Here is a 20,844-nt window from a genome sequence, read left to right on the forward strand (position 1 = left end):
AACAACTGACAGGGCCAAATTCATTTTGGGTGCAACTCCAAAGTTAATATAGTGACATTAAATTTTGGCCCATGACTTAGTATAACAGAAAAACAGAAAACATCTCCTTAGTATTCTTCTATAACAAACAAAATACCCACATGGACCCAAACTACACAGCAGTGATCTATGGACTCGGTTTATACACAATGTGTGAATTCTGTTAACCATCAGGGATTCTGTCTGTGAAAACCAGAATAAAAACTGAACTTTAAGCTCTGGTATACTTTCTGTGTTGGTTGTTAAGTTTTTTAAGCACATTGAATATAATATGGGATGATAACCTACATAACTCTTTCAAATGAGACAGCTGATGGTGAAATCCTCAAGAACTAGTGCTCTCTATTCATCCACTCATGCACATTTCTTCTGGAGGCTGCAGGACAGAATAGGTTCTTCTCAGCAAAAGGTGAGGTGTTGGTCTCTCCCCTCAAAAATGCTGATTCTAATAAATGAGAAAGAGACRGATAGATCAAGGAAATATGAAAAATGGGATATATCGGGAGAAATAAATTCTACATTGTTGAATTGCCTGAAGAGGAAGRTAACTGCTTACAAGAGAAACAAGAGAAGAGGCTTCATGGATTCAGAAGCAAAGCCGATAGAGACAAAAGCCCTCTTTAAAACCACAAGTATGGCTGAAGTTTTTTTAAAAAAGTTTCAGCCCACCTGAGTTAGTTATCTAATACAAAATACTACTTCTAACCTCAAATCTTGCCTTGACTCAGACCATCATGGCCATTCAGAGCAAAACCACAAAAGTATCCTGTACTCATAACAGTGTGATATGCTGAAAAAAAAAAAAAAAGTATGCTTGGAAACCCATCAAAACCTCTCAGTCTCTTGTCATCCATCCTGAAGAAGACATCTTCATATTCTGAACACCTGCCCAGGGAAAGAATGCACCTAAAAGTATGTGTCTTGCAGTATTTGCAGGGTTGAGGGAAGAATGTCAGCATGGATCCAGACAATTGCAATAACAAGAGGACACATTCTCCTGTGTCTGATGGTGAAACAAAGACCTTGTAGACAAGTAGAACAAGGCAAGAAAATGCTTCTGCATTTCATAAAGACTAGGAAACGTTTTAAATGAAGTACAGATTTAGTGTATTTGGGTCAAACACAGATACTTGATAAGTTTTTACAGGGAAGAAATGTCACAATAGATCTGTCATAYTTAGCATTAAATTCCTTTTTAGTAGTAGAACCCTTTCCATTAATAGAACTATAGGTTTTTTGGGAACTAGAGCTCTCCAGGAGATAATTTCATTCTTCACACTGCCTCTGGGCAGGATCAGCTCCTCATAAATATCTGCAGTATCTTCTGTGCTACAGTACTTCATATGTCCCAAACCTAAACCACTGTTCAATTACGTCTGTGGAAGGGACACCACTGATCTGAGTCAGGCTTTAGTACACTCATAGTTGCTTTTCTTCATTATTGCAACATTGCTGCTTCTGGGAAAAGCATGTAAATCACTAATTCTTGTAAAGAAACCATACTGCAGTCCAAAGAAAAAAGGAGCTGTATTTAAATCTGTGGGGGAACTAAAACACAACAAATTTTACATAAAAATAACATGCAAACCTTAAATGTTAATGAAAATCTAATTCTTGAGAGTTCTCTATCACTTTCAATTAAGAAMGCATGGATCCTTGATACAGCTGGCTTAGCTCAGGAAAGACTCATGAGCACCAGGCACTCCCTGGGCCAGGTCGTCCCACAAGCGCTAAGCAGTCAAGGCTATCATAAGGCTTAGAAGGTTGYGAATATTCAAGCTGGAGACACAGGAGGCTCCCGGGCAGAGCGGCTGGCTGGGAGGGCTACAGGACCATGGGGCTGTCGCCCCAAGCACAGGGCAATATCACCCGGGTGGGCACTGCCTTCGGGACACGCCTGCCCCCTGCTGGTCACCGTGTCCGTGACATCGCCCCGGGACCCGGCTCAGCCAGACCACCGGCTGCGGAAACGCGCCCGTGCGATCGGCACAACGCATCCTTCTCTCGTCTGCAGCGCTACTCGGACCAAGAAAATCCTGGAAAGATCCCAGCGCAATCTGCAAGAAGATCTTTTCAAAACCAGCTGCGGTCATGGATGGTTCCCAGCTGCCGCTGCCTTTTCCCCACCCTCTTTCCACAGCCTTCATATTCCACTTGCAAACAGGAGTCTGAAGATGCAGATCACAGCTGGCCATGCCAGCACTCATGCAGGGGATACAAGGGAATGCTGCAGCCTTACCAAGTCTGTCTATCCCATAGCCCATTCCCACTTGTTCTCTGGACAAGCACTAGTGTTTAGAGTGGCTTATCAGATGTGGAACCTGCCAGAGTGCATTAGGTGGAACTCTGAACTTGTATTGAACACTGACCTCAGTAAGARTCCTTAGTGCCTAGGAAACAAACTGGCTGAAAGGACTGGGAATTCAAAGCCCTATAGGCTGCAGGCTGGAACTTAAAAGACTAGTGCCTAGGGCTGCTTGAAYTATTTCCTTAAAATTGCTTTCAAACAGCGAAATGGATTTCAACACCACCACCACCACCACCACCTTTTCCTCCTGAAAGTTGTCTATTTTTGTCCCTGCCACAATCTGAATGGTCTGCTTATCTTCTGCTCTCATTCTCCTGCATGGTCTGTAGCTTCTCTCTCCCACTGAAGAAAGGTATCTCAGGCAGCACAATGGCCAAGCAGTTGTGATGCACCCTCTCAAAGTAAGGAGAAATGCCTCAGCAATGACAGGAGTTACGGCAGCTCAGGTGAGCTCTAGGGTAGAACAGTCAACCTGCAATCAGCTTTTCAACAAACATGAGTTATCACCAGAATTTCCACTGGAAAAGTTTCTTCCCTTCATGGGAAAAACTTTTTTCTTCCTAAATAACTCTACATGATGGTGCATGGGCCACTGAAAAGTTGAAAGTTCCTGCTGTAAAAGAAACCAAACCAACCAAAACAAAACATGGTCTTCATTTCAGGTCAGTACATAGTAACATCACAGAATTAGTACTTCTGCAAATACCAGCTGGTATCYTTGAACTTGGTAACCTATGCATGGAGAAAATCCTCCCACAGAGGCTGGTGAACAAAAACAGATAGACCATGTGACCAATTTTGGACATCTACGGTAAGGTGGGACAAATTGCATTTCCTTAGTTCCTAATTCCTTAGTTTCTATAATGATGCATCATTGMTAGTGTGGTAGAATGTGAATAGAGCCAATTTTTTCTTCTTAGCAAGACAAAATAAACTGTTGTCACTAAGGATCAAGGATAGGAGCCTGTGGGGGGAAAGTTTATTCTTCTGACAGACTGGAATACGAAAGAGCGTGAATTCAGAAAGGAAATCAAAGGTGAGAGCTTGTTCTTGACCTGATGGGATGGACTGAGATAATTAGTGCTGCTTCTTAAGAGGAAAAGCTTTCCCTGCCAACAATAGGCAAAGTTTTCMCTGCCTGAAATATCAAACTCTTGTCTCAACATTAAGAGCCCYCCAGAGCTCTGGATCAGCTCCAAGCATTCTGCTTCCTCTAACACCTAAACACCATTATGKGTCTTTATTCTTTTGGGGCGTATTAAAATAATTTCACTATTGTTAGGAAAACTGAACAAACCACAAAAGCCCTTTTTACTGACCATATGTCATTGACCATATAACATCCTTGTCACACCATGTGATTTTGGATGGAATGTGAAAAGGCTCTTTAGAGTTCTGCCACCAAGTTCTATGAGAACCTACAGACCACTGCATTTCATTCAGTTAACTTCTAATTAATAAGTTACATACTTAAGGAATRGTCTTAGCTAATTGTGTAGCATTATCCATAGGCAGGTATTTTTCTGAGTGAAAAATGAATGAGCTATCCTATAGTAAGCAGTAACCAGGAATTTGGACTGAAGCCCAAATTAAATAACAATTTATGTTTCATCAACTTCCCTGGAGTTTTAAGCTTTATTATCCCTGCTACTGAGTTTATTATTAAAAATCAAGAGTCAAGCAAAATTATTTTAATACACATAGATATAATCCTAAAGGGAGTTAATAATTTATTTTACCATAGAACAAAAAGAATAGATACTACTCCTGGTGCTCTATATCCCCTTTTATATATTTCCTGTGTATTTCCTACAACAAAACAGAAGCACAGGTCACAATAGTTCCTTTGTACAGATATCACTAATTCTATAAGAAAACATTATTTGGTTTCTTTTTCACATATAAGCTGTTACTAAGGGTACGTAACACTGTTTATATCACAATGATTTTAGCAGGAAACTTAGATACACAATTTAAAATCTTGAATGAATTGGTCTAACTATAAGGAGACTTTCTGCAAGTCCTGGCTTGCAAAGCTTTGACTTGAGCTATTTAAGAAAGAAAAAGAAAAAAAAAAAAAAGAAAAACAAAAAAAAGACTCTACTTGGCAAGAGCTTTAATTAGCAGAAATTTCCACGCTAGGAATATTATTCTGCATGAGCAGAAATTGCATAGCTCTTGCCTCTAGATGCCTTAGAGATGCCATTGATTGGCCATATTTAGAACAGGGGAATTATGTGACCCAGTGCTAATTTGAATTCCTTTACCAAACACATTTTTATTTCATCATCTCAGCTGCATAAAAGAGTCAAAGTACCAGAGCTTTAAAGACTTTGAATTCCTGCTGTTCTGCAATAAAATAAGGCAAGAAATATTAGCCATCCCTGGTTGATTCTTTAATTCTTTCCCAACAATGTCAAAGTATCAGTGTCCTACAGGTTTTAGTGCAGGTTAAAGACTGATACAAAGTGTATGCTTGAATAGAMGTTTGGAGTGAGTTAAGAAGAGAGAGAACATTTTAATGGGACATTGGTCCAAAATAGCCCAGCTTGTTTCTACCTCCTGCTGCCTCTTCCTCCTTTTCACAGGACCTTGATTGTATAGAAACAGTACAGACAAAAACCACAAACAACAAAAGGTTCGCTCACACCCCCAGTGGAGGTCATGAGCATGCTACCATGGAGAAAAAAAAAGCATCAAAGGATAGTTTGGCTTACTTATAAGCAAAGATTAATTAATAGCAGGTTTGATACTTTAGCAATGTACATTTGGTCAAAGCTGTATTCGCAAATTATTTGTTTCACACATTCAAAGGGCACAGAGCAATGAGGCCTGGTGCTAATTTTTAAAAATGAATTAAACCTTTCTTTACCATGATTCAAAACCTACAAACTAGTGGTTCAGAGGCTTTCAATAGTATCTGCTCAGATTTGACAGTCCAAGGTTAAAAAAAAAAAAAAAAAAAAAAAAAAAAAAAAAAAAAAAAAAAAAAAAAAAACCAAACACAAAAGGGTTGTGTTATACACAGCAACAGTAGTTTTTTCCAACAATTTTGCAGAGAAAAAGCCTTAAAAATGAGGAAAAATAAACAAATTCCCTTAAAATATACCCTTCTCCTTATAGGTTGTCTTTAAAACTGCTATTCATTATACCAGCATTTATACCCGCTGGGTGACTATGATTCAGAACTACCTGTGTCACATGATGAATAAGTGCAACATGCACCATTCACTTTTAAATCAACCCCCTCCGACCTAAGCCATGTAAATCCTTCAGAAATTCACACCAGTATTCTCCTCCTTCAAATCACACATAGAAATCGTCCAATGACGAAAGTTTACCCATGCACAGCCCCTTTAACCCCTACCATTTAAGTATCTGCTTGGAATTATCAGTGACCCTTGCTGCACTCTTGGCTAGTTCACACTGTGTCTTCTGGAGTACGGACGCACGGGGACTTCTCTTTTCTGCGTGGTCCTTGAAATAAACACTATTCACAGCCTTGCTTTTAGAGGACAGCACTTTCAGCTCTGCCGACCGAAACAGCAAAKACTCTTCCACTTTCGGCACGTATGYGCGCACCCTTKGCTTGTCACGCTGTCCCTCCCATCCACTCACCCTTCCGTCCTCTCACCGCCTGCCCACCCGCTTGGTATCTATTTGCTTCTAGAATATCTTCCAGAAATTATTTTCAAGCCCCCCCCCGCCCTCCACCTCCCGGCTGGCGCAGGCAGCCAAGGTGCCGTCCTGCCGCAGCGCTCGATGCCGCAGTGGCGGCGGTGACTTGTGTCCCTCATCAGCGGCTGGGCGCTAATTAATTTATATCCTTTTCCCACTACGCATTAAGGAGCGGGGAAGCCCCACGCTGGAGGAATGCAGCGTCCCCTCCCACAGTCCCCCCGCACCCGGACCCCTGRAGCTGCCCCCGCTCCGCCGCCCCCGGCCCGCTGCTCCTCGCCCCCGGGCCCGGGGATTGGCCCGGCGGAGGCGGCATCAGCGGCGGGGGGGGCCACCCCCACCCTCCCTCCTCCTCCCTGGCCCCGCCACCCCCTCGCCCCGGTGCGGCAGGGCCAACCGGGAGACCCAGACGCAGGCAGCGACCGAGCCTCAGCCGCTCCGCGCCCGGCCACCCGCCCGCAGCATCCCCCGATGGCCGCCCGCCTGACCTGCTGCCTCCTGCTGTGGGCCCTGGGCCATGGGGGCTGCCGCTCGCCTGCGGGGGAGGGCGCCGGCAGCCCGCCCGCCTGCCCCGTCCAGCCGCCGGCCGACCCGGACTCGTCCGCCCCCGGCCGCGACCCCCGTGGCGGTTCTTCGCCGCCCCCTGGGCTGGGCAGCGTCGCTCAGGACATGGTAGCTGTCCACATGCTTAAGCTCTACGAGAAGTACAACCGGGAAGGGAGCCGGCCCGGCGACGGCAACACGGTCCGCAGCTTCAAAGCCAGGCCGGGTAAGACGGGTCGGGCGCGGGTGACACTGCTGGAGCCCCCTCGCTCCTCTTTCGCTTTACAGTGACGGGTTTGCATCRAGGCTGTAACTGACTGCGGGGGGTGTCACTCCGGGTGAATGCTGGGGGGGTCCCTTGCGACCTACACGGACAGGGTGTCGCCCCCCACTTTGCGAGGCTTCCCACCTTCCCTGGCTCCCTTCCCTTCCCCGAAAGTATCTCCCGTGGGAGAGCCTCCGTTGTTGTGGATGCAAACCAACGGCGAAGGAAGCGGCGTTCCCAGTGCACATCGCATTGGGCCGAAAGATCTTTTCAGAAACACTTGAAGCATAAACCGAGTAGCGAGTGCTCGAGCCACTGGTCCTCTCCTYCGGCTCTTCTCGCAGGCTCAGAAGTTCCTGATAGGAAGAGTGCCGCCTACAGGACCGTCTAAAACTGCTCGGCAGCTTAAATTCTTGCCCTGCCTAAACCTGAGAAGACAGATATCTGACCTCCCTGTCCCCAGTTTTACTTGGCTTGATTATGGAGAAACATATATACTGTGCCAAAATTACTCTTTCATTATCCCAGTATTACATCAAATAATAAAAAGGAGGTTTGCCTAGTTAGTAGTCCATACATTTGTTATCCTTTGCCAAGGAAACTCAAACTATCTTTTCTGGAAAACATCCTCCTTCTCTGGTTAACACTTACAGACAGTAACTAAGATCTTAGTTCTTAAAATAAGAACTCTATCAGTTTCTACAATCTAGTTGTTGCTATCTTGTCAGAAATATGCATTATTCTATTTAGAAAAATCTTATGGATTGAAACTCACAAAAGCAAATTTTGCATTAATCTATTTCTCCTACATTTAAGTCACATGTATAGAGTATAGTTCAGCATACAGTGTTTTAGGGAATGGTTACTATAATATTGCACAATAATTCATATTCTTTTGTGTACTCCAGCTTAATTTCTATCCTATGTCAACTGTAATATTAAAAAGTAATTATATTCAAGGAGGGGAAGACTCCATGGAAGAGTAAGTGGCTAATGAAAATGTTTACAAATCTAGGAGTTATGATGTAAAGCAGTTGCAGACATTTTGGAGAGAAGTAAAGTGTCATAGGGGTTATGAATTAACTTCCACTATAGCTGGTTTTCCATGACCTCCTGTTAACACTTTTATTTTTCTGTGAACTGAGCAGCTAATTCTGGCTGTCAACCAAATAAGGCCTCAAGAGGGATTAAGGGACAAGGCAAGAACTGCACTATATTCTTTTTCTTAATTTTTCAAATTATCTGATGAACACACCACTTGCATCAAAGTAACCTAAGTTGTAATTCTGTTTTAAAAAACTAAAATAGCAGCATTTTCTACCCAAAGGTAGACTGTGCTGACCAAATAAAATTCAGTATTATTTTGCTCAGTTGTCTGATCATGAAACCAAGGCAGAGCCTGAAAGTAACTTGGCTTTCCCTGCAGTGGAAATAAGGCATATCTATGTCCAAAACTCCTGTCTCCTGTGTTTTATCTGTGCACCTTCTCTACTGGATCCCATCTTTCCCAAACAACATGGCATGAAAGCAGAAGCTCCTCTGCACTGTTCCTTTGAACTGCATTCATCACAAGCTAGCGATAAACACTCTAAACTGTACTCTAGAATTATGCAACATGAGGGTGGAGAGAAGAACCTTATCTGCCACCATGTTTGTCTCCACTGAGAAATTCTAATGTTTCCTTCTGAAAGAAGAAATTGGCATGTTTTTCTAACAAGACATGTGGAACATTTATTCTTTATAAAATATAGATAATTGTAGTTCTATTGAAATAAGCAAAACAGACTACATACAATAATTTGCATTATCCCAAGCAACAAACTTCTTCTTTTTAATCACATACCTTTCAGAAAATGTGTTCCTATGGTGCTGTTTAAAGCTGTTTGTTAGGTGACACTCAAACAGCGGGTTACTTACAGTTGTCAAGATGAGGGCTCCAGAAGCAGAAAATGCTGGTCCAGAAATTTGTCCTTTGTCATACGCATTACAGAGTTCTCCTCAACTACCCAGGCTGTATTGTCATCCTACCTGTTCCTTAGGGGGTATAGGTGGTGTTGATTGAGCTATGGAATGTGTAATGGTTTTCATATTTGGTGAGAGGCACTTGAAATGTAAATGCGTGTGTTGTTTGCATATGGCCCAAATACAATTTTTTTTGTTTGTTCATTCCTCTAGCAGTACTTGCCCCTTCAGAAAGTGTACTTCACAAACATCTGATCACCTTCTCTGAGCTTACCTCTACATGTGTTCACAAGAGCTCATTGTATTTTTATACAGAGCTGAGAGACAGTCTAAGTTTCTTATTTGTTTAGGTGCTTTCCAGTTTTCAGGGAAATTTGTAGCTTTAGAAAACAGTACCAACTGACTGGAGTTAATCAAGTCCTAATTGGTTTGTGACCAAATGTGAAATATTAAGTTACTGTCCAACTTCACCTAAATTGCTCAGATTGAGGGGAATCAATCTTCATGGCAGCAATTTGCTGCCTTAGCCATGAAAGTTCCCCATGAATTGACTCTTGCAGTTCAAACTCATTCCCTGAACACGATGCATCCTCTGTGCCAAACAAAGCAAAGACCTTAATGCATTGCAGAAAATAGCAGCTATTTAATTAAGACTGTATCATAATGCGTATGTGCAAGAAAACCAAATCAAAACTGACAATGCGTGGTTGGTAGAAGCCGAGTGAACTTATGCAATATGGAAATATGACTATACTCCATCCAAAACTCAAATCTTCTAAATTCCTAATAAGTCTGTACTTCCAGGCTTCTGGCTTTTCAGTAGCTGCAGATTCACAGATTTTCATTCTGTTCTACAAAGAATTTTTACTTTTGAATGGTTTGTTTCATTCTAGCATGCCGAATTATTGTAGCTATATTCAGCCTCCCTTTCTCTGATCTATCACTGTAAGTTACCTTCCCCTCTGAAACCCGGAGGTGCTGGTGAGATAAATGTCTTTATCCCAACAATGCTTTAGAGCAGTAACTAAAGCGTTGATGATGCTTGGAGCATTCTAGTACTAAAAGAAATGTTAAAAAATTAAACTGTACACAGCTTGGATGGAGAAAATGAGTAGATAGACTTCTTTTTAGAAACATGTACCTTCTGAAATTAACACACATTAATAAAGCCTGCTGTTCTAAAGGAAGTACTATAATTACTCTCTTCCTTGACCTGAGAAATTATCTAGTAGCCTTGTGAAAATTCTGTGCTTCAAAGGCATGAATAAAATCTAAACCCCTAAGTGTTTTCATAGCATGAGCACCTATACATATGACTAGTGTTGATTAAAAGTTTACTAACAGGATTTCTGTCCTGAACTGAGAGAAACAAATAGGTTCTTAGACATCAGTGCAAGATGTTCCACTTCACTGTATCAGAAACAAACTACAGATGGTGTAGATGGAAATTACATACCTGAGCCTTTGTACTCTCAGACTGCTTGTGTGGGTTTGGGATTAATGATTATGCTAATCTGCTGTTCTTTTAGTCCAAATGATGGTTCTATCCACCATTAACTGGAAGATAGCAGGCACCAATTTAGTAAGATGTAGCACTATTCATTTCCCTCTTTCAAATGAAACTGTGCTCTAAAGGAAGAATGTTCCAACAGGTGGCAGTTAACAGTACTGCCTTTCTGTTGTTGCCAAAATTTCTGTGGCTCGTCATCCATAGTGCACTGAAAAACAAACCTAAGTGTTTCTGGGAAGCCTGGCTGTTGCATTTATTGGGTTTTGTTTAGTTTGAGATGGTTTTTTTCTTCCTTCTGCCAGAGAATTTTCAGTTATGTCAAACAGGACTGCTAGAGGGTTAGCCCAYGTGGGTTAATTAAAGATGCAAACTTACCCACTGTAATCCTTTGATGCGTTCTAAGTAGCTGTGTGAGCTTGGGAGAATAGGAATCACTTCTTGGTTCTGCCACCACTTTTCCATATACTGTTGAGCTAGTGAAAAAAAAAAAGCAACTTTTCACAATGATAGACTGTTAAGGCATTGTCTTTTGATGCTGGGATGGGATTACATTTTAACATGCTAAGAGGGGTTTCTACGGTTTAAATAAACATGGTATAAGCAGTTTATTTTATTATTTAATTTTTAGTCATATATTTTATTATTATTAGTGTAAAATTGCTCATCTTCCTTGAGAGCAGGGTAAAGATGTAAGCTGAGCACAAACTGTTCAACTAGCTAAGAAGAAGCTGTTTCAAATGGAGTTTGAATTTTAAGAGTCAGCTCCTATTCTACAGCATTTGTCACAAACTTCACACAGATCTAAACACAGCCTTAGAAACCTAGTGTGCTTTACAGTTCTTTAAACAAAGCTCCTACATGATTTGTACTAGAAAGGAGGATTCCCACAAGAATAATGACCCCCAAAATGTGTCACTGCTTACTGCAAGCCTCTTTGTGAAATGTCTCTTGTGCACTATTTGCAGATGATGAGCTGTTGCCCACAGTTAGCATCCAGACATCTTTCAGGAATCTGCAGTCATCTTTAGATTAGACAATCTTGAATACTAACTGTAAACCTGCTTTCTGCTAGTACTGGTTTCAGCAGTGTATTTCTCTGAGCTCTGCCTCAGGTAAATTTGACAGCTTCTCTAAGCCTGACTGTTATAAATTGAATAGAATCAAGGATTGCTTTTCATGTCTGCCTAGAAGGAAAGGCAGTCTGGAACTAAAAATCTCTGGGAAGAGTTTTATCCCTCATGTGTACAAAAGATGCCCAGTATGCTGGACACTCTCAATGTTATGGTAATATTGCCATTAAATATTTAAGAGGTTTTGTCCTCCTCTTATTCACCATAGTTTTAAGCTAAAGTGAAAAGCTCACTATATTAAATGATTTGATGTAAATGAAAAGTAAAATTTGTTAATTCACTTAAATAGAAATAAGAGCTGACTAAAATTTTTGTCTCAGATGTATATCCATGTTTTCCTTGCTCTCTTGCAGAATTCTTGGCCCAGAGGCCCTTGTACTGCTTCAATCTGACATCCATGCAGGATTCAGAAATGATCCTTGCTGCCACTTTTCACTTCTACGCTGACAAACGCCCTCGACACAGGGAAGTGTTTTGTAAACGGTCCAAGAATTCCTCCTGCCGCCTCCTTCACCTGCCTCCAGTCCTACGGCTCAACCTCATKTTCCAAAGCATTCACCAGAATTCTGCCTATGGACTAGTGAAAGGGAACATCACTGTGCTTCTTCAAAGGCGAGGGGCTTGGCATACAAAGGATATTTCACACATTGTAAAAGAATCAAAACAAGCTGGGGAGCTCATTCTCTGTGCCGAGCTTGATTCTGGGGAGAAACACCAGGGCTTTCCCGAACAGGTTGCCAGCCATTTACCTTATATACTAGTTTATGCCAATGATCTTGCAATCTCTGAACCTAATAGCGTGGCAGGCACCCTACAGCGATATGATCCATTCCCTCCCAATGATGGGGACCCAAATCTATCTCCTAATGCTTCTACTGATACTCGAGTTAGAAGGGATACGTACCTCGCTAGCTCTATTCAGAACAATGAGTTGCCAGAAGTAGATTATAATAACAACAAATACAACAAACATGACATATGGGAGAATGCCTACAGATCCTTGAAACCAAAAGCCTCACGCAAAGATCGAAGGAGAAAAGGGCAAGAAAATACAGAAACACTTACCAAGTCTCAAGTGCTAAATTTTGATGAGAAAACAATGAAGAAAGCAAGGCGAAAACAATGGAATGAGCCAAGGATTTGTTCAAGAAGATACATGAAAGTTGACTTTGCTGATATTGGCTGGAATGAATGGATCATATCTCCCAAATCATTTGATGCCTACTATTGTGCAGGTGCATGTGAATTTCCGATGCCCAAGGTAGTATGCCTTTTTWTTCTTGTCGGCTTGCAAATAGTAGGCCTACTGTTCTGCTTATCCAACTACTTCTACAGTTAGATTTTCCTTTAGATTTTTACCTTTTTCATTGTGTTTTGTTTCCTTGTTCAACATAAAGATTTTAAGCAATATTGCTTCCATTAAGTTAGTCATCAGAGTGCAAAGATTCCAAGTTTTCTTTAAATGCAATCTGAAGAATAAGAAAAGTATCTCAGGTTTATCTTACAATTTCTCATATATCTTTAAACCATAGCATAAAGACTTTTCCAACTTATGAAAATATGGTTATACACACCAAATCATCAAAATATTCTATTGTAGTAGCAGTAGTGTGAAAGCTTATATGCTAGTATGAAAACAAGCTACTCTATCAGTGTATTTATGGATTCTACTTGTAATACTTTAGGAGAAAAATGCAGAGTAGTTACACTGAGGTATTTTTAACTTTAGGAAACATCTTGTCACTTTTGAAAACAATAATACTGATTAAGATGATATTTGCATATCAAAAATCTAAATATGTTAGATAATCTTGCTGGAACAAAAAAGTTGATTTACTTCATGTGGCTGGAAATGCCACAAAACTGTCTCTAGCACCCTAAAGCAGGCATACTGAATTCCTCCTATAAGGCAGTGTGAAATTTGCTAGTGGAGAGGCAAACATTTGGCCTACTCCTGCTCTATGGCAAGAAATTTTGTCAATTCTGTGTTGGTCAAGAATTACCAGGATTTTGTACAGCTTTCAAGTAATGGCAGAGGGGAGGATCTGAAGCACTGTATAACCTGCATATTTAGAAACAGTAATTCTTTTGTAATTCTACCTACAAATGGCCTGAATATTTGTTCAACTGACATTTTTGCATGTGGTCATTTGGCACATAAATAAAGTACAGTGTTTTACAGCAGAGAATTTCAAGATTCTGAAACAGGAATCTGCCCTCCTTTCCATGCAAGGAGATTGATGTATGTTTGTGTTGAGACAAGTAGTATGATTTCAGAAAGAGTAGATATGTAGGCTAGTTTTAAGTCCAGGAACAGTGGAAATCCAGACTTCACAGTAGGGTGTACAAATTTGACCACATGTTCATGTATAGCTGGCCTATCCTGAACCACATAAATTGATACAGGGTCTTGAAAAAATTAAAGCTTCACAGACTCACATACAACTTCCCTTTTTGTTGTAATACAAATTGATCACGCAATGTAACAACCACTTAACTTACCCAAACCAGAAGACGGCCTGGGAATATGGGTCCTTTGCTATAGACTCACAGTCTAATGCACCATTCATACACAACAACATAAACCTGTGACAAAAAACCCCCGACCAAACAACAACCCTCAAAAAAAGATGCATTTAACACATCTGGCTTCTTGTGAGCAAAACAGCATTACACAAAAGCTGACAGGACCAGAAGAGAGAAGATACAGTTCTAGCTTGAATAGTTAAATAAGCTTGTATTGCTCACTTATGTAATATCTTACCTATTGCAGTCTACTGTATACAACTTAGCATCCAGCATTTAAAACATTAGCACTTCCTCAGTGCCATCATTACTGGACATTCAAATAATTATTTCAAGCTTTCTACTTTAGCATGTTGGTACCAAATTAAATGTGAAGCTTTGCCCATGATCACTGAATGCTTATGCCAGGTTTTCAGAAGGGCTGGAAAGATTCGGAGCCTGGATGGAGATGAGATGGGTGTGCTGTCTGGCTCTGCTGTGGATATAGGGCTCAGGCAGCCAGATTCTGTACAGAGTACTGGTCTATCATAAGCATTTTCCTTTCTAAGCATTTTTGTGCATAACGTATAATTTCCAGCATTTGAAACCTAATAAGTGGTGTTGTCGTGGGAGACAGCTGCTCAGGCTAGATAGACTTTGTTCACATCTATTTGTTCCTTGTAGATATTAGAGGCTGTGCAGCTGGAGAAGATCCTGGTAGGATCTTCTGCTAGTTCATAGCCAGGAATCCTGTAAGTCAGTAACTGGCCCTGAGGGCAGTGATGGCTATCCACTGCATGGGGCAATAAATGTTGTTTCAGTAACACAGTGTGRTCTGTGACTGTTTCAAATAGCAACATGAAATAAGACAGGTGGYAGGAACTCTTCAGAAGGTTTTTTATAAAGGCTGAACTAAGAACTTGATTCCAGAGACTCTAATTCTTTCCATTCCTAAATTCTGCAGTTGCTTAAACATAAAAAAACTCGCTCTTGCTGTCCCCATTTGTTTACATGACCAATGTCGGTAGAAAGTGATTCCTACTTCACACATTAGCTGTGAGACTACCTCACTGCTGTTTGCCTTTGGACCATTTTGAAATTTGAAGATGAAGGGGGCAAGAGACAGCAAGCTGTTGCTAATTATGTTAACATATGCTAATTACAGTAAGGCACTCTGCAAGATTGGTCTCTTGTTGGGATTTGGCTATGGGAATGCTGTCTTGAAGGGTCAAGGACAGATTTCACAGTTCCACTTATAATGGCTTAGTTAAGGAAGATCTGAAAGTCTTAATGGCAGTTAAGGTTTGGATCTGATTTGCTGCTATGTTACACTTAATGCAAATGTTTCAAAACTGAATTATCCTAAAAACCAGCTCCTTTGTTCTATCCCTGAACTATATAACTCTTCATGTTGAAATGGAAAATGGAAAATGATGTTTTGCATATACTCATATATTTGAAAGATAGAGAAGATATCGAAGACAGTAATTCTTCTCACCTAAAGTATCTATTCCATGTGTAAGTGTGCAAAGTCCGTATTTGTTGTCCCACAGATGTCATTTTCCCCCGCTATACAGCTGTGCACCAATAATGATGAAATAGTCCATTTGTGACACRTATACCAGATACGTGCAGATATGAAATCGTTCAGGAAACTGTAGCAAAAAGCCTGACAGGACTAACACAGCTTTCTACTGTTACTGTTCTCATTTGCTGGGACAGTATTCAAGCATGACAACTGAACAAGAGTCACTGAAACGTCAGTCTCTGTGGTGGGCTGGATACTGTATTATTGCTTTCCTATTCTCACTGCTTTAATGCTCAGTGGCTGCCTCCTCAAATGTTTTTCCTTGTGTTGTTAACTGCTTCCAAAAATCAACTGTAGAAAAGAAATTGTGGCTTAGTACCCTGAACAGGTTATAGATGTAAAGCTGTTGTGAATCCTTGTTTCATACTTTTCCCAGCCTCACAGCCTATTTTTTTTATTCTCCCAGTTTGAGGCTAGCCCATGGGAAGAAAAAAAAACAAAAGCATAGTGAGGAAGACAGAGGGAAGCAAAGACCACAGACATGAACTACTTGTCATGTGATTATGATCAGAAAGRCTCTGTCAGGTTGACTATTCTATACTGTCTCCTGTGGATGCTACTTCTCTAGTACTCTGCTCTTTTGAAAGAGAGCAATTACTCCAGGAAAGAGTCATGAATTCCAGGCTGGCATACATGAGGAGAAATTCTATTGGAACGAGGGATAGTTATTTTGGAAATACTTACAGTAACAAATTTTCTAAGTCAGACAAGAGTTTAAGAAAACAAAATRAAACATCTAGCAACTGGGAACTATGCCCCAGCATAGGCTTCTTCTTCTCCAGATCTGCCTCCAGCATGTAGCAGTACATTCAGGGACATTCTTTCTTCAGGCCTCTGGTGCTGGCTGTGCCACCAGTGCCCTCCTCTGGTATTTATGGAGGCAGCCTAAGGAACACAAAATAACTGTTGGATACACCCAGCTCAGGAAATCTGTAAGTGTGAGAGTATGGCTGTGCTACATGGCCCTGGGACTCAAACAAAAACAGGTGTATTATTGAGAAACGAAAAAAAAAAAACCAAACAAAAAACCAACTCTAATTGTTGTCATTTTCCAAGTCCACTAGGAAAGCGAGTGCTCATAAATGAAGCTGTAACTGTTTCCTTCTCTGTTACAGGTTGTCCGGCCATCAAACCATGCTACAATTCAGAGCATCGTAAAAGCAGTAGGAATCATTCCTGGCATCCCAGAACCCTGCTGCGTTCCAGACAAAATGAGCTCACTCAGTGTCCTGTTCTTAGATGAGAACAAAAATGTTGTTTTGAAGGTATATCCCAATATGTCAGTTGAAACTTGTGCCTGCCGATAGGTTCATACAAACACACCTGGAACAAGGCCCACAAATCCTGCCTGACTACTCTGGGAAGTTGTAAATGAGAAATGAATCCATCACTTGCTGATGAACCAATGCAAGTCTGCAATTCCTCTTCAGAAAGCAGGCGGAGAGACTGAAATAACTCATGTGCTCATCTCGAAGGATAGGTCATACTGTCATCATTTGTCTTCCATATTCATCTTTCAGGAATTCAGTGCATCTACAGATATCTTCCTAACCCACCTAGCCAGGATACCTGGTGTTTAGTGAGAAATTTAAGTGTAAAGTTTTCCATAATCAAAGGACTAAAATATGTTTTTATATACTATTTTCTGACTATTTTATCTCTTCAGTTAACCAAGAAGATGGGGAAGTGAACTTGCAAAGGCAGGCTTGTTTTAGAATATCACTTTCATACACAAATCAAACAATTTTGCCTAAAACACTCATACTTTTAATATGCATATTTATACTGAAAAATGCTGTAATAAAGGGCTTAAAATGTATATTTTCTTGAGGATGCGAGTATAGGTCACTGCATAAGTTTTCATATAAACAATTTGTTAATATAGTAATTTTTGGCTACTGTTCCTTAATATATAATTTGTTCTACAAAGAAAACATGTAATATCCCACATTTTTGATTTGCTGGATAATTTCAGGTTGTTAAACATATTCTCTGAGTAACATATACAATATAGTAATATGTTGAAATACTAAAAATAAAATAACCAAGATTTATATTTTTGTAAATTATACTTTATATCCTCTAGATTGTTACATGCTTTTAACAAAAGCTAATAAATTAAAGGTACAGTAGTATCTAAAAATTTTTGAATTGTCTTTCTAAAAATGCCCTCTCCTACATTCTGTTAATTAGATGGAAACTTGTTTATACATGTTAAGCTTGTCATAATGTGCTTCAATAGATTAAAGACAGAAGAAAATACTGTGATCATCTAGACCGACCTCCTGCATAGCACAGATCAAAGAACCTTGCTCAGCAGTTTCTGCACCATGCATTATGGAACTTCTGTTTTGAGCTTGSGAATATCTTTGAAAAACATGCATAAATTTGGCTTTAAAGATTTCATGTGATAGAATATCTCCACTGGACTACAAGTAGTTGTTCCAAAAGTTAGTGCTCTTTGTTCATATGCAGTGGCTTAATCCCAGCCTGAATTTGATGAGCTTCAGCTTCAATTCAATGGATCTTACTGGAACCTATTTTATTAGATCCCTTTTATCTATTATCCAAAATACTTTCACTGTGTATTTTTAGTATAGAGAGTAGGGTCAAATTACATTTTGGCTGAGATTTAAATAGATTGATTTCTTATTCTAAGCCTTAAAACAATTTCTCACAGCTCTCTTCTGAACTCTTTCCAGAACTTTCATTAACTTTCTTTTCAAACAATGAACATCAAAATGGGAAACATTTGGCAGTGGTTCTATTAGAAGTCTTTATASAAATAAAGTCTCTGCGTCCCTCTAACAATCCCCTGTTGATACATTTATGGTAGCCTTGTAACTGCAGCAGTCTTTGAAGAGCTGGTGTTCCCATCATGGTGTCTGTCAATCCTCTTAGTGTCCCTGTGTTCTAGAACACACTTGCCGCATACTTCATTTTCACCCACCTGCTGTACAATAGCATAAAGAGACCAAGAGTGGAAGAAACATCTGAAGTCTGTGAGGYAGCACAGAGTACAAGATGCGGGGTATGTCCTCCTCAAGAAACAGTCTAATCTTACACACTATCTTTTCCTATTAAGAGTTGCTTTATTTAAGGGAAGGATGCTAAACTCACTTCCTTCTGATGATGAGTAACCGGAAGGCTCCTATCCTACTAAGGTGCTAGGTATTTCTGCCACCAATATTCCATATTCAGGTGGTGCAGATTCCCAGACAACAAAGGTATGTAAACATGGTACATCCTGCTAATGTACATAAAAGCAAGATTCAGCAGGCAKGGGAGTCTTTGCAAGGTTACTCTCACAGCAGTTCTTGCTAATTCCTTTTAAACAGCTCTGACTAAGAAGTACATAGTTATAGGGATCCCTATACTGACTGCCAGTTATGCCTGACAAAAGATCACAGGTCCAGTTTTCAGTTCTTCTCCCAAAGTACTTTTGTACTTTGTAAATTACTATAGTAATTTACACTAGAACTATTGGGAAAAACCTTTGTATACTATTGTCATTAGAGATCTCCCTTAAAAAATTACAGTCTTGTGTTTTTATAAATCATGAGAAACTCAGCTACATTTGACAGAGGAATKCTAATGTATGAAGAAAAATATGAAAGTTTTCAGAAAATCATCTTTCCTACAGAACAGCCATAAGCATAACATCTTTAAAAGTATATTAAGTCTGTGTTATTTCTGCTCTCTRTGAAAATCTACCTTTTTCTATAGGTCTAGTTTTGCTCCCATTTATCACTAGCTCAGAACAGCCTGACATATTAACCTAATGTGCTTATATTCTCATCTATAGCATTTTGTTTTCCTTAAGGAATATTTTCTATATCTTGAATTAGTCCTTGGGTAAAAACATTCTTTTCAACATGTGCTGATGCAAGCTATTGGACAAGAGATACCATACTATGATCTAAGGTCTATAGGACATAAGGAAAAATGCTACTGCTACACTCAGTAGGACACCTACAACTCTGAGAGGTTAAGACTGCATTTAAAGTTCTGTTGGCAAAACAGAATATTGGCAAAAATATTATACCTGTGTCATTGCTCTCAACACAAGTCATATACATCTCTTATTAGTAAATCTTCATTTGGACTTCAGCTGTACTGGTCAATTCTTTAAGGCAAACAAGTCTTTCAACCACTTTTAGTGGTTTAAGTTACTCCTTTCCTGATCTTTGGTGTTTGGATGTCTAATCTTCCTCTAGAAAGAGAAAGCTTGCATTTGCAATGGCACAAATGCAGTCAGCTGCTGCCAGAGGATACTGATACCCTCACTATCTTGGTTCAAGAGATCTTCTTATTTCTGTGAACATCTTATAAACCCTTCTGCTCAATGTTTGAGTTTCTAGAGAAAGCTACTATTGATAAACACAGGTCATGATAATTCCACAACTAATCCTAAAAGAATATGGTATGAGGCAAGACAGACAAAACATGGAAAGAAGCTGATGCTAGCCAGCAGTGTTCAAACCTTTTCTTTCTAAAGCAAATCTGATTTCATTCTTTCAGCCACTGTTTGATTGCCAGAGGTGACAGCATACCTAGGATTTCGTGGAGTTTCAATCCACTTGCACAAGGCTGCATAATTTAAAGAAACCACTGAACAATATTATTAATATATTTGTGTATCACATTAATTAAAAACAGTCTCACTGCCAAACCTCAAAGAACAGCTTTCAAAAGGAATTTCCACCAAGTTAAACTGTTCATTGTATAGTTTCTGCAAAGCTGACACTTGGCCTGATATCTTTATGTGTGAACTAGAAGTCTGTATATCAACCCCCACAGCATTTGCAGGAGGAGAGAGGTATTTATATAGATCACTTGATCTAGCTGCGCTTTATGTAATTAAAATTAATTTTAAAGTCGACAAGATGCAGAAGTCGAGGTGCCTAGGCACAAGGAATGGAGGCTGCTCCTACTGAGTACAGGACTGCACCCTTGAAAGTCATAACTTGTAACAAAAATGTTGTGGCTATCATGGATTTGTGATGCARTATGCTCATCCAGAGTGATGCTATGCAATGACAGCCAATGAAAACTTTGGAAAGACAGACACTGGAGCTAACTTTTTGTTACTAAAAAGACCAATCTGTTTATTTTATCAGAAAGCAAACTGAGAAGTAACTTGATTACACTATGAAAGCACTTTGATACGGAGAAAAAATCAGTGCTATGAGACTCCTTAAACTAGCCAGAAAGTTACAAGAATTCCAGTCTAGAAGGTAAAGTCAGGCACAATGAAATAAGGAATGTGGTACAAAGGGGTTTTTTAACTGTAGGTGATAATCTTTTACAGTAAGT

The 20,844-nt window shown here is 40.0% G+C and overlaps 1 protein-coding gene across 1 annotated transcript; it reads left to right on the forward strand.

The window, feature by feature from the left end:
- Positions 1–6,105: 6,105 nt before the first annotated feature.
- GDF10 (growth differentiation factor 10) lies at positions 6,106–17,539 on the forward strand. Its single transcript, XM_057371003.1, has 3 exons — positions 6,106–6,794; positions 11,789–12,696; positions 16,644–17,539. Exons 1-3 carry the CDS (start codon positions 6,221–6,223, stop codon positions 16,833–16,835), a joined length of 1,674 nt encoding a protein of 557 aa, XP_057226986.1. The 5' UTR covers positions 6,106–6,220; the 3' UTR covers positions 16,836–17,539.
- Positions 17,540–20,844: the final 3,305 nt, after the last annotated feature.

The sequence above is a fragment of the Malurus melanocephalus genome, unplaced genomic scaffold (assembly GCF_030028575.1).
Source record: "Malurus melanocephalus ecotype Western Australia unplaced genomic scaffold, MMel_1.1 scaffold_137, whole genome shotgun sequence".
Classification (NCBI taxonomy): Eukaryota; Metazoa; Chordata; class Aves; order Passeriformes; family Maluridae; genus Malurus; species Malurus melanocephalus.